Source organism: Halichoeres trimaculatus, unplaced genomic scaffold (genome assembly GCF_033239565.1).
Source record: "Halichoeres trimaculatus isolate MK-OKI-2021-1 unplaced genomic scaffold, fHalTri1.1 fHalTri1_scaffold_12, whole genome shotgun sequence".
NCBI classification, from domain to species: Eukaryota; Metazoa; Chordata; class Actinopteri; order Labriformes; family Labridae; genus Halichoeres; species Halichoeres trimaculatus.
Genome location: NW_027437190.1, coordinates 34,766,910 through 34,781,852, shown reverse-complemented (window position 1 = coordinate 34,781,852; position 14,943 = coordinate 34,766,910). Strand labels below are relative to the sequence as shown.

The window sequence follows — 14,943 nt, the reverse complement described above, 5'->3', positions numbered from 1 at the left end:
GCAGGTGGCGGTGGGAGTCTGGAGCTGAGTCACCTCAGAGTTTGAAGACACAACCAACGAGGAAGAAGAAATAACCGTTGGCGGGAGGAAAAACGGGGAAGCAACGAACCGTTATTAACGTTATCAAAGTTAGTAACGGCGTTTAACGGTTAAACAGACTTCAAAGTTAATTAATTCGACGGTAACGGAAACCAAACGTTAATTTTAACATCGCTAACGATGCTAACCGGACGGAATGCTAACAGTGCTCCTCGTCTTTCAGGTAAACGGCTAGGCTAATTAGCCGTTCTACCTGCTACTCTGACGGTTAATGGACCAGCAGGACTTTAAAACCGCAGCTGTATCAGAATTTAAGAGTGAAGTGACAAGAAAAAGACGGAACATCGGATTCAAGGTAAGAAAATCATCAGTCTTTGTAGTTTATATGGTTTGGTTCACAACCAAAGTACACATTTAAGGTATTTTTACTCTAATTTCTGTTGACATCAGACCTCAATCAGTTAATCAGGCTTTATTTTGTGAAGCACTGTTCATACATGATACAAGAGAAACACAAATAACATGAAAAGGAAAAAAAAATGGGGAAATACTGAAAGTAGGACAAGATGTTAAAACTCAAGAAAAGAAACTAAAACAGCCAAACTATCAATACAGTAATAAAATGTGAAAAGAATTAAGTTGTGAAAGAGAATAAGATGCTACTTTATAAGTTAAAAGTACAGAATTAAACAGATCATAACATGAAGGAAATAACTAAATAAAATGATAATCAGTGAGTTGGAAATTAATATATAATATATATTAGAATCTGAGCCTGTGTGTTAAAAGCTGGACTGAGAAGGTCGGTCTTGAGTCGACTTTTGAAAGACCCAGACCTGAAGACCTGAAAGCTCTTACAGGTTCGTGTGTTTAAAGCTAGTCTGACTTAATAAAAAGAAGCAGAACCATAAAGAGATTTAATAAAGGATACATCAAAGGAACTTAAATGCTGCAACCTTAAAATGGGTCTTCTAGCTCATAAAAGTAGAAGCTGAGTACAAAGTTTTTAAGTCTTTCCACTCTATTAAACTGGGCGCCTCAACTCCCCCAACAGCGGTACCCACTCCCCTGGAAGTAAAGTTTCATTTTATTTTATTTTTTATGTAGGACCAGATTTCAGCTTGTGCATTTTGAAGCCAACTCTCTTATTTCTCTCATACCTTGTTTAATAGGAGCAGGCTGGCTATTTATGCCTACACTCTGTCAAAGCTTGGCAAAACGCACATTTTTCATTGGCACGTATTTTATTGATAACAAAAGTAATCTAGAAATTTATTGGTTTTAATGCTTCGAGGCTATGAAGCTCGTTAGACAGTAAAAATCCATAATTTAGCCGCACTAAAGCTGTAAGCGTGTAACAAAAAATGTAGCGGCTCATAGTCCGCAAACTGCATTTTCAGTTTGCCTCAGAATGTTTATTTTGATGCTGATACATTTGTCAAAAATGGTTGTATCACATTTTAGGTTTTGAGGTTTGACCATCTTGGCTATAGTGATGTACAGCCTGTGTCCCAAACAGGGTAACCGTCATCATCACACACACCAGCTGTTTCGCTTTCTGCACACAGTAAATGTTTACTTCATCACGTCACTGACTCAGTGGCCATGAAAGTGTATTTTCAGAATGGCAGAAATGTGTCTTCTCACGTTGGGAGAAATAAATGTCCCCCATAGATTTACCACTACTTGGACTGAATCATGTGTAACAGTGCTTTACTACGGTAATTACGGTATAGCAAAATTCATTTCGTGGCAACAGATGATACCGGTGACGGTGATGAAACCGGTATACCGCCCACCCCTACCAGTGGGTACAGACACACACAGAGTTGGGAGAAATAATGGCCCAACCACCACAAAAACACAGAAAAAAACTTTTTTTTAAGTGATCTCGGGGTACGTCACCACAATGCCGCCACCACCACCGCCCTCCCCAAACCCAGGACAAACACTGTCTCCACCAGTTTAACTGAAGAAAGTGAAAAATCTTATATAAGTAGCTGTTTTTAAGATTACTAGGGGTTAAAATCTTAAGTTTTATCACTAAATATGCCTTTTTATTATATTTTATGTTTTTAAATTGTTTCTGTTTTTACATCTAGTAATTTTTTTACCTCATATTAGCTGCTTTGTATCTTCCTGTATTTTATTCAGTCCAATTTATGTCAGATAGCCTCTTGAGATGTAGCATTCCTAGGTTTCAAGGAAGTCCCAATTGCTTATTTATTTTTCTGTCTGTTTTTAAAGTGCTTAGCAAATAAAGTTGGACTGGATTAAAATAGATTTCTATTAAACCTTTGAACAACAACATAATGCTGTCAGACAACACTGTGTCTGCAGCAATGGGATTTAGATGCAGCTTAATAAGAGCGACCAAGATATATTTGAAAAGTGTCCCTTATTTGACAAATAAAAATAACAATAAAAGCAAACAGGATAACAGAAAAAAGCTGAAATTCTGCCTCTGAAAATGAAAAAAGAAAACTTGCAGTTGTGAGAGCTCTCACCGTTTTTCTTTGCAGTAGAGATGAGGATGTTATCAGCGTTAGCACTGAGTGAATTTATGAATCTAAAACTTTTATTTTTGTCCCATGTTCCTGGTTAAAGACTTTATATAAGAAATCAGTTTTTAGAGTCATTATCTCTTCATATTGACAGATTTGAACACTCGATGTGACCTCTCTGAGTTGAGCTGTCTCCTCAGTTCCTGCAGAGAGAAAAGTGAGGTGTGTACAGGTGTCATTATAACAGAGAGGATGAATCACCGTCAGTCTGACAGCAGTCATCAGCGTCTCTCCTTTGTTTCCTGCTCCACACTTTGATCTGAAATACCTGCCATAAGATTTCACTCCTTCAAACTGCTGCAGCGACACCGTGAGCGGCAGGTAATCAGAGCCACCATTAGTCACCTAAAAACTGAGGCTAATAGCTGTAATCATGTGGTTATTTTAAAGAGGCGTGAAGATAATCCATGTCACAGCCGGGCTCTAATTACAGCCTGCAGCTCTGAGGATTAAAATACTGACAATCCTCCAGGTCCTCTTTAGCTTTGACCCCTGTACAGCAGAGGGCTCGTCCCTCACGTCGCTGCAGATTGTTTCTGGAACATATCTGAGTCCAGAGCGACTGAAGTTTCTCCACCAAGAGGACAGTTTGTCTCTGAGCTAGAGATTAATTTCATAGTTGGTTTGACAGGAAGGAAAAATCCAGTTAGCTGAAACTGGACTCAGGAAAACAACCAGGAAAGCTGAGTGAGTTTCACACATGTGGACACAGAGGATGAGCGAAGAGACCTGGTTTATAACTCCTCTCCAATGGTCTCCTTTACATCCCTGCATGTCTTAAATAGGAATCTGCTGTGTTTTGGTCGATGAGCTGGCTTCAGTGTTATCATCTGAGCACCAACAACAGCAAGAGCAGCAGGAGTCAAAAGTTAAAAGTTTGCCATCAAAATAACTTTTGGTGTAGGGCTGCAACTAACGATTATTTTTAAAGTCGACTAATATATTGATTATTTTTTCAATTAGTCAATTAATCGCGACCTAATTCAGCCTTTAAAATGTGCAGACCTTTATAATTCAACTTGTGTGTTTCATTTTCACTACATTTACCCAGAGTTAGGGTCTCACCTCTGATTGGTCAGCCCTGTGTCATGTTTGTTTGTCTTAATTTCATTCATGAGGACATAAAAATATAAGTACAATACAAAAAAATAAATAAATCTGAAAATGAATGAAGCAGGTAACAGGGAAATGAAGTTGTTCTTCAGTGTTGGACAGACGCTTATCAGTGACTTTGTTCTTGTTTTCTAATGTTTATTTGTTTATTGGGGCTTTGCTCTCTGTATGATCACGCCTGACTCTCTCCCAGCTCTCCATGACTACATGTTTAGTTTCGTTTCTCTACATGCGCACTCCGCCTCTCCCCCTCTCCGCTGAGTGTTACCGCTGTAGTGTGAGCTGGAGAGTGAGAGCTCCATCAGATAAATGTCCTCTCTTTTCTAAAGTTCGGGGAGTTTTGACTCTAGTTTGTGGCTCAGATCCTGAAAAACTGTCTGTAACAGAGAGTGAAGGAGACTCTCTAAATCACGTTATCAGACGCTAAACTCTGGGAGCTGTCAGGCTGTCCAAACTGGAGATGCAGAGCCTCCGTCAGCGCACAGCGCTCTCTGGGAGTGGAGATTTTTCCTCATCAATATTCCTCACGTATGAACTTAGGGATCTTTTCCCATAAAAGTATCCAATAACACAGCACCTCATGCTGTGAACTGAAGTTACAAATGAGTATTACCCCCTGGTGTTTGATTTCACCATGTGACGATAACAATAAAAACAATATTACAACGCGTCAAGGTCATTCTCAGCCATGCGGAGACTTAAGACATGGCTTAGATCTATCATATCCAGGCCTGGTGATGATGCATGTGCATCAGAAAGTGGAGGTGAACCGGTAGAATATCCTTCAACGGTGGGATGCCTCTGGTCACAGGAGGAGTCAGCTAGCCTTTGATGTAAAAAGTTGATTTGTTTTTTTGTTTTTTGAAATATACATTTTTGTTTAGAAAATGCTGATTTCACATCATTAAAAATATTTAAGAAATAAACATCTTTATGTAGCCAAAAAACAAATAAAATAAATTTAAAAAAACAAAACATCGAAAAGAATGTTGATCTTGGGCCTCACCTTTTCCAAAAGCGCTGCCTGATTTAGGACGACTACTCCAGAAACCAGTTAGTCCATGGGTAGGTTATCAAAATCAGGCCAGTCAGATCTGGAGAACTGCAACACACCACTTGACCAGTAGAGGGCAGTGAGATGACAAAAAAGTTTTATCAGCCAAGACGACACCAGAGAAGGAGACAGGCTGTCATCTTTATATGTAGCACTGCAGTTAGCCTGTTAGCATGGAGGATGTTATATAATGTAATACAATCATGAAGCTAAAAATTAAACATCCAGGTTTAATAAATCACTCAGTAATGACTCAACTCTCACCGTCAGTTCACTGACTGCTCCACTCTTTATTTAATGCTCTCTGGCGCAGAGTGTGATTGGTCTGTAATTAATGATATTAGAAGTGCAGTGTTTCCCACAGGATTTTAGGAGACTGTGGTGGGGGAGTCTCTGACCCTCGGCGGTTTTAATGTGTGTGTACGTTTTTAAGCGCGATGTATCGCCCTTACAGTAAGTGCAGTGTGGGACCATGGACATGAACGTACACTGATAAATAAGAACTTACAAAGGCATATCAGAAATATTTTCAATTTGATTCAGAAACAAAACCAAAAACTCACTCTCTCACAATATTTTGAACAATTTACTGAACAACATTTCAACAACAGGTTATTTACACTATTTCCATGATCTGTGATCCGTTATCAGGCTACTGAGACTGTAGCCTTCCCTTATTCTCTCACCTGAGTTAACGAGGTGTGTGTTTGAAGCTGATGAAGAAAAGAGAGCACCAGGATGTGAGTAGGTGGAAGGGAAGCAAAGTAGAAACCCTTTATATTGTTTTAACATCTTAAAAAAATATTTTTTGGGATAAAGGGTCTGATTACGATTCTTCTTCTCTCTGCTCCCTTATTTGGATTTGGGAGTGTAGTGTTTTCATTCTGTTTTTTTTCTATAGTGACTGCTGAAAATAGTCTAAATGAATAAAGATTCCTAAATTTGCTGCAACCCACTTCATCACAAAATGAAGCCTAAATCAATGCAAGATCATTTTCTGACTGATATTTCCTGATATTTCTGTGTATCTGACTTTGAGAGAAATTCATCTTCCTCCATGCTCTCTCCGTCTGTGGTGTTCACCGTCTTACGCTGACGTCAGTACAAAAATCGCAGTAGCACATGGCTACTTAATATGCACGTACTGATTTGCATTGACCATATATAGTTACGTTCGGGCACGCTGAAGGTGGGAAAGGAGGCGTGCTCACCACATTCAAGCTTTTCTCGTCGCCGTGTGATTTATCACGGAGAATAGCGTGCAGCCGTGTGTATGCAGAGTTTGATAGATCGGAAAAGAATGTTGGTCGTATCCACGTTTTGCCTTTTCGTCGTAAGTGAAACTTAAGAGGACTTCGCTGTAATAAATGTAGGCCCCAGGAGAGGAGACTATGAAATAATAACCCGCGTCAGCTCGTTGGTATCGTACAGGTAATTGTACTGTGTGCCTGACACTGACTCTGAATGCGCTGTGATAATGAAACTCTTGAACCGAGACGTGCGCGGTGCAGCCGTTCCTCTTCCCAAGAAGGGAGGCAGACAGCGCAGTGAGATACTGTGTCCACAGCCGCAGTTAGCATGGCCGCTAATGCCCAAAAAAGAAGTTACACGTACCTCAGAGTCAGACGCCCCGCTCTAACTTCGCTGGAATCTGGTTCGCGCCAAACGTAACAGGTAAAGAGTGACGTCTACGAGTGTGACCAGAGCGCGCGCACTCTTGTTCTCTTGTTTACGTGCGGTAGGAAAGTACAGCTGTGTAATGGTCTGACAGAGTGACGGATCGTATTTTTGTCTCCATATGAGACTGTGGCGGGGCCAAATGAGACTGTGGCGGGCCGCCACAGTCTCATTAATTAATGGGAAACACTGAAGTGTTTAAAGAAACCCTGTCAGACGCTCTCAGCCTCCCCCTCTCTCAGCCTCTGTGGTTATTTCCAGACGCTGGTTTCAGAGTCTGCCAAGCTGCTGGGACTCTGTCAGATCATGGAGTTATAATGAACCAGCTGTTATTAGACCACGAGAGTTCAGGCTCAGCTCAGTCTGCTGTCACTCAGTCTAATGACTGAGTTCAGAGTCAGTCAAACGCTGTCTGACTTTGTGAACATGTGAAAAGTGCCCCGCAGGAGAAGACAACCTATCACAGGAGTCACAGTGGTTGAAAGTAAAAATATAAAAACTAAGTTCTCTTAGTTATCAGAAAAACGCTGTCCTAAAAATAGCATGAGATCTTCCCGAGACTTGCTGAAATGATAAGGTCATCGCATTAGGATCTTCTAACTGGTTTATGATATGTTGAAGGGGTGGTCCTCATGATCCTCCGATGATGTTTCTCTGTTCTTTCTTTTCTTTAAAAAGAAACAAAACAAGAAGAACAGAGCCCTTTAAATATTGTGTATATATATATATAAATATATATATATATATATATATATATATATATATATATATATATATATATATATATATATATATATATATATCTTATTTTTTTTATTTTTTTGTTTTTTTTAACCTGTTTATTTTTATGTTTTAGCTGGGGGGACTACCAATGGAAATTAGCTTGGTATCTAGATTTTGGTACATTTATATTTTATTTTTTTATAATGTGTATGAATGTACATTGTCCCTACTTATCAAATAAACTAAATTAAAATTGAAACACTAAGGTCTGCCCATAGCTCTACCCCCTGACAGGCCTTCAGAGGGCTGGCCAATCAGAGAGAGGGGATTTTTGGAGCAGGGAGCCTTAAAGAGACAGCAGCTAAAATGAATTGTTTCAAACAGAAGCAAAAATTTTCTAAAACACCAGAGAGTGAAAAATCTGTATTTGTTTGAGCTGTGTATCATGTAGAGGTAGGGATGGGAACCTTTCACATTTAAAACGATTCAGTACCGATGTCCAGTACCTGGCAATCGGTACTGATGCTTATCAGTACCGATTTTCGGTACTTTTTTGTGTTTATGTGGTAAAGATATCGATTTGTTTAATAGTAAAGTACTTTTTTTTTCAATTTAACATATTAATTCTTCAATATATAACTTCTCAGTGCTGTGTTCATATCCAGCATGGAAAATCACCAACTCTTCCACTTCCTCACAGTCACAAGGATGCATTTAGGTACCTAAACATGGTACCTTTTGATTTTATGTGAATTGGTACTCGGTACTTTTGACAGAATTCGGTTGGTGCCTATGAAAGTATCTAATTCGGTACCCATCCCTATGTAAAGGTACTACGGGGCTCCAAAGGGACACAATAAAGAGTTACAAAAAAGCAGAATACACCTTTCTTAATGTCCTCTCCCTGGTAATTTATGAAAGAAGAGAGCAGAAAAGGTCCCAGAATTCAGCCCTGAGGGACGCCTCTGTTGATGGCTAGAAAATCTCTAAGCAAAACAACCTGTGATAAAGCTTTGCTTTCATATCAAGAAGCCAATCGTTTCAATAGAAATGTTGATTTTCAGGGTGTAAACTTAAAAAACGACAACAAAAAAACAGTTTTTCATAAAAACTCCAGTACCTTTTAGACAGGCTGAAGGGTTTTCTAAAACAACAATCTTTTTTTTTTTTAGCTGCAGATCATGTAAAACTTAACTGATAAGGGAGAACCAGAGAAGCTAAATAAAGACTACAAAAAGCACATTTCCCTACTTTAACGAATGTATTTTTCTAGACAGAGGATTGGAACAAAAGTATTTTAGTCTCTGGTAAAGTCTTGTTAGCAGCCTTACAACTTTATGTGCTGGAGAACATTAGAGATGGTACGAGGACTAAAAATGAGCACAGTACCCCGTCATTAAACTCTTTTCTCCATTTTTATTTATCTATATGTAATCAAACACATCAATACATAGTGATTACAGTCCAATATAGATAGATAGATAGATAGATAGATAGATAGATAGATAGATAGATAGATAGATAGATAGATAGATAGATAGATAGATAGATAGATAGATAGAAAAAAAGTGTCTGGTACCACTTAAAGCATATTACAAAGAACAGGACAAAATGCAGCTGATATAGATAATATTTGATGTCCCATTTGACATGTGTAAGCTTCATTGTATTCCCCGGGCCTATAAGAGGCCATTTCATGTCATAATTAGCTCTGTACATGCGAAGGCCAAGAGTGGTTTGAGGGTGTGCTGTAGCACATCTCAGAAGTTGTCAGCTCTCACATTATGCCTAAAACAGTCATATGAAGCCACAAAGGCAGCCATCTTGGCTGGAAAATTGTCATGAGTTTGAGACTGAAGATGGCCAAGACAGCCATTCAATACACCAAAAAAAAGCAAGCCAGCCATGGCACTACCAGACTGCTAGTTGGTCAAGGCAGGAAACGTCTTTCTACCCTACGAGATGGCCGAGCAATCATCGTTCCTGTGTCAGGAATCATGGTCAGACCTCCAGGGACCTCAAAAATGAGCAGGCACTGTGGAGAAATGCCACTTGTTCAGCAAGGACAGTTTGAAACAGACTTCTTGAAGCTGGTATGAAGTCACACAGGGCACGCAAGAAGCCCTTCATCAACCAGAGGCAGAGGAAGACCTGGGTACTCCTTGCTAGGGATCAAGGATTGGACCGTTGGTGACTGGGTGAAGGTTCTCTTCAGGGATGGATCCAGTTTGGAATTGATGTCCACTCCAGCCAACTTCCTGGTTAGGAGGAGACCTGGAGAAGCCTACAGACTAGACTATCTGACCCTTATATTAAAACATGGGGGTGGATCGGTGATGATCTGGGGTTGTTTCAGTCTGGGTGGAATGGGGCAAATGCAACCATGTGAAGGACGAATGGACCAAGTCATGAACAGAGCTACTCTTGAAAGTCTTCTTTCATCAGCTGGAAAACTTTTTGCTACCTGGATTGTCCAACAAGACAATAGCCCTGTTCCCACCAAGCAGTTCAGTTTGGTTCGTCTCGGTAAAGCACGCATTTTAAGGCATTTCCACTGACTGATCCCGGGACAGACCCCCAAATAACCGCACCGTCACACTTTTTGGGACTCTTCCGTAGGGGTGCCAGACTCAAGTGATCTGATCTCGGAAGGTGGAGCTACAACACTGCAGACCGTTGATTGGGCAAAGGAATCATCACTTACCAGGCGACAGTGGATTTATTTCTAAAATGAAGCTTGATTGCACCTTGTATCAAAGAGCCACATGCCAATCACAATTTGCTGTGGAAACGCAAACGGGATCAGGCTTAACCATACCAAACCGTGCCAAATTGTACTGATCCGAACCGGACTGCTTGGTGGAAATGGGGCTAACGTCCCTTGACACACGGCAAGGTCAGTTACGGCCTGAATGGAGAACCTGAACATTTTTTTTTCTTGCAATATGAATATTGTGCCTGCGCACATCCCAATGACGATACTGAAAGGATGTATCGTGCAGCCCCAATTGAAACGTCGGTCTGATTTAAAGTAGGATGACTAAGCGGACACACATGAGATTGACTGAGTTTTTCCAATTGTGCTGTGTTTGTCAGAATGCATGTTCAGAGGCAGTATGGTATAACCTCTGATTTACTCCGACACAAGAGGCTCCCCATGACATCTCAAATTTCCAAGATCTGCTGCCACTTCTGCCACTGCTAGTTCTGAGATTGTGTCCTTCAGCTCATCCAAAACTCCCTGCAGCTCGACTGCAGACTTTCTGATAGTCTGGACAAATTTCAGGATCTCAGAAGTAGTTTCACCACCTCCCTTTGCCTGTCTTATCCTGTGTACCTCTCTAGCATCCAGGGCAATGCACACCAGATCAAATGCCAAAAATATTGCCGAAAGCGTGCTAGTTGCTACTTCTGTCACACGGACTGCCCTGGAAACTTTGGCTGCAATTTCCCCAATTTTTGCCACTCTCACTCCTTGCACAGTCACTGCAGTAATGGTGCATATGCCCCTGCTTAGCTCTGTAGCTGTCTTTCCCCCCCTTTCTCCACGGAAACTACCCTCCATCTCACCGGGTGGGGCAGGTGGTGACCGGTCTCTCAAACTCTCCAAACTGAATCCAACCTCCTGTAGCCAGAAATCCACAGCGTTCACTTTCTCATCAAACTCTTTAATGATGCTCTGAAAGGCTTTGCGATTAGAGGACTCACTGACCATGTTTGTGATATTTGAGGCACCAGCTGCGACTCCACCTGCCACACCCACTCCAATCCCAACCCCAGTGACAATCAGAGAGGCTCCAAAAGTGAAGGGAGCCAGGATAAGGCCCACTATTGTTGTGATCCCACCAGCCGCTCCAACCACTCCTCCTGTGAGACTGCCGATGGTGGTTCTTGTGTGGTAACTTTCCAAAGTGTCTGCCACTTCTTTGAGTTTGTCCAGCTGAGTCTGGAGGTATCTGACAGTTGTCTGGCTCTATTAAAAACACAAAGTCAGTGTCAGAAATGGATTTGAATGTTAGCTTGTTCAGAGTAAATACAACAGTATAAGGCTGCATGTTTGGTGCGTCATACAAAACTTTTTCCAAGAAGACAGAATTCTGTTTCAAACCTTTTCTTGGAGACTTCTCAAAATAATTGGTCGTGTCAGAATCTCTTCAGCAGTTGGTCTGAGAGCCGGGTCTTTGTTCAACATGTCATTGTAGAGTTCACGAAACTCTTCAGAGTACCCTTCATCCAGACTCGGGGCAGGATCAGAGCTAATCTTGGTGATGAGGCTGGAGGTGGTTTTTGCAGAAAACTGAAAAATAAAATCTATATTAGATTACACCCATAGACTGTATATTTAATGGACGAGTCTCTATGACATTGCCTGTCTGTTTCTGCTTTGGCGTTTTGAAGCAAATCGTCAACAGGAGCTGTGTTAGAAGTGGGGCAGGCTTTGAGCCTCCACACAAACAGCTTTAGAGCGACTGCCTGTCAATCACTTGCCAGTTGCTGCCCTGTTGAGGCAGCTTGTGATTTTTTTTGTCTCTTTTTCATAATCTTTATATTTGGAGTGGATTATCACTTTGTATGGCTCATTTGTTGGTTGTGGACACCAAACTGGTTTTGTGTTCAGTGATATTTTTTCTGTTTTTTTCTCCTGTGTTTCCCTGGAGATCCTACATGTAACCATGGCTGCGTTGTTTACATGTGAACTCAGCTGTTAGCAGCCTGTAGCATGTCAGTGCTAGCCAGTGCGAGGCCAGATGTTTCCCAAAAGGTGAGGAGAAGGAGGTGAGGACGACGCGCTGGTTCTCAGGTGTGAGCTAAGAAGTGAGGACATGGACCTGTCCTTCCATCCATCATTATTGGGAACGTAAGATCTATCTCCAATAAGATGGACGAGCTAGCTGTGCTAACCCAGCAACAGAGGGAATACCAGAAGGCTGAGAAGCATCAGGCTATACTTTTGATCGCAAAGCACAAATCACAGACCACTTTCCTCATGAATATTAAAACGCTTTCCCTGCTCAGCCAATCATAGACGAGTACTCACGTGAATATTGACGAGCCATGTGCAGCGGCCAACGTAAACTTACTGTACTTGTTCGAATACAGCACTGTACCGAACCTAACGACCTTATGAAGTGGTTCGGCACGGATACATGTACCTTTACACCCCTAATTGTCTCTATTCTCAGAAAAAAAGTGGGTTTTTTTAAAAAAATAAATGTTATATATATTTATATATATATATATATATATATATATATATATATATATATATATATATATATATATATATATATATATAAACTTTTAAACTCTTTAAGAAATTGTAACGATAGAAAAACAGGATTAAACAGAACAGTGATGAATAATGTTAGCACCCATTTTGTGTGTGTGTGTGCAGACAAAGCCAAAAGAAGTTGACATGGCTAACTGCAGAGAAGAACGTGAGCAATCTGACCACATAACAACACTAGCAAAGACAGCAACAGGAAGTGGAGCTGTCAGCGACTGAACATTTAAGGACACCACACACCAACCACACAGAATAGATGCTAACTCCTTCATCATTGTTCTGTTTAATATTCTTCTATTATCAAAATGTTCAACATCTGTTATAAAATATGAAATAGACATTTTTCAAACATTAAAGTCCCTGTGAGAAGTTTTTTAATGATATTGAAAAAGTTTTGTTATCATGGCTTTATTGTGTCTTTGAGAAATACAGATTGAATAAATTTTGTCCATTCTTAACCACACTTCTCCTTAAGTAGCTTACCGGTACTTGTTGAGTGCAGAGCTGATAGAGTATGCATCCCAACGACCAGATTTCACTGCAAATAGACATTTTAAAGTCAAGGTCATGAACTGTTTCCAAACATAGAAAATGTTCATCTATTTAAAGCAACATTAATTATTTTGTTATAGAGTTTAACACCTTTTGGCGTCATACGGTGCTTCTTCGAAGACTTCTGGCGGCAGGTAATGAACTCCACTTATTGCAGCATTTGTGTCACTGGTTTAAGAGGGACATTTATAAACACAAATATACTTTAGTACAAAACCAGCTTTATTAAACCATGTTTGTTATTGAAATGAGAGTGTTAAATACCTGTTCTCAGGTTTCCAGAATCCACCCAAGCACACTTTTCCAAATTCAGTGAAGAGAATGTTCTAGACAGGTCAAGAAAAGGTTGAAATCTTAGTTTATAATGCAGTGTTTGACCAATATCATCAAGAATTTTCAGAGGATATTCTCTTAAACATAGTTTGATGTTACAGAGAGCCAAACATAAGCCCTCAATATAAACTGATTTGAACAAAATTGTCACCAATTAAAAGTATCTCAGTGAAAACCTAAAACATTTTTTTTTTTTATAAGAATTAAAGAGTTCAGTACCTCTGGTCTCAGATTTTTGTGAAGCAAGTTTTGTTGATGAATGGTTTTCAGTGCAATACAGATTTCAACAATCCAGCTCAGAGCCTGGGAAAAAGAAATTATGTATATTAAAAAAAATCATTACGTATGTTTAGAACACACAAACACACTTAAAAGGGCTGTGAGGAGTTTGAAAGTGATCTTGGAAAAGTCTCCCTTCTAGATATCTGCCTGACCCTAATCCACACTTTAAAATGAGAGAAATTGAAACTTAAGAATCACCTGTTACTGCCTTTTCTCCGAACAGTGAAACCCACACGCTGTATACATGACCCTCAGCTGAACTTACAAGGCTGCAAACACAGGAAACACTGTGTACGATATGTGTATGCGTGTGTGTACCTCAGACTCCCCTGATCTCTTCTCTTTGATCTTCTCAGCAAGGCTTCCTCCCTCACAGTACTTTGTCACCACGTAGCAAGTTTTCAGACCGTCATCTTTAAACAACAAGAAGAGAGGATCAGCAAAGACACTGCTAAATAACTTAAAAAACACACAAACCCACACCTCCATAGTTTAAGGAATCAACAACTGTTTGCTGAGCTGTTCAACTCCAAGAAAAGAGTGTGTGTAGACTTTTAATTTGAGTTTAGATCAGGGCCCACTTTTAGGCATTTAGGCAAGAAGTTAACTAGGTGTGGCTTGTGTCCTTGAATGAGAAACTAACTTTAAAAGAACAACAGAATGTTCATACGTTGACCCATATTTAAACCTATTTTTGAAGCAAGGTCTCCCACTTTGTGTTTATGTTTGAAGCCAAAGTTACCATTAATCACACTTACCCTCCAGAGTCTCTGTGATCTTCATAACATGAGGGTGAGGTGTTTCCTTAAGGGTTTCAGCCTCTTTCAACAATTTCAAGATTTCGCCCCCCTGTGAAAATACCACTGTGTAAATGAACTGTGTAACCATATTATACTTGAGTTCAGTGTGAAGTAGATAAACAAATCAAAAATATAAACTAGTTACCCACCTTGATGTTGGTGATGAGAAATCTTTCGCCATTTTTCGTGGCAATGAAGCCATTTTCTGTCTCTCTGTCAAGAGCGTAGCCGTGCTCCTTAAGCAGACTCTGTTGTTGTCCCATCTTAGCGCTGAGATCCTAACTACACACACAACAACAGAGTTCATTTTGTATTTTTCTTGCTGTTTGTAGCGTAAGTGTTTGGTCTGTGATATTTCAAATGTCAGACCTGGGAGGAGCTATGGCAGACAAGAAAAGCATTAGTCACTTTAGTAGGCTTTACACAATCACAATTTTTGGGGCGATCACCGATCAGTGAGTTTAAATAAACCGATAAACGATCACCGATCCGATCACGTTAGGAGCAATATTTAAACTA

At 40.2% G+C, this 14,943-nt stretch overlaps 1 protein-coding gene across 1 annotated transcript; it reads right to left on the bottom strand.

The window, feature by feature from the left end:
• Positions 1 to 10,241: 10,241 nt before the first annotated feature.
• Positions 10,242 to 14,469, bottom strand: LOC141801249 (uncharacterized). The gene is made up of 8 exons (XM_074684226.1): positions 14,383 to 14,469; positions 13,943 to 14,037; positions 13,562 to 13,645; positions 13,274 to 13,335; positions 13,100 to 13,177; positions 12,941 to 12,995; positions 11,279 to 11,467; positions 10,242 to 11,143 (listed from the first exon to the last, which is right to left on the bottom strand). The coding sequence occupies exons 1-8, from the start codon at positions 14,405 to 14,407 to the stop codon at positions 10,304 to 10,306; spliced, it is 1,428 nt and encodes a 475-aa protein (XP_074540327.1). The 5' UTR covers positions 14,408 to 14,469; the 3' UTR covers positions 10,242 to 10,303.
• Positions 14,470 to 14,943: the final 474 nt, after the last annotated feature.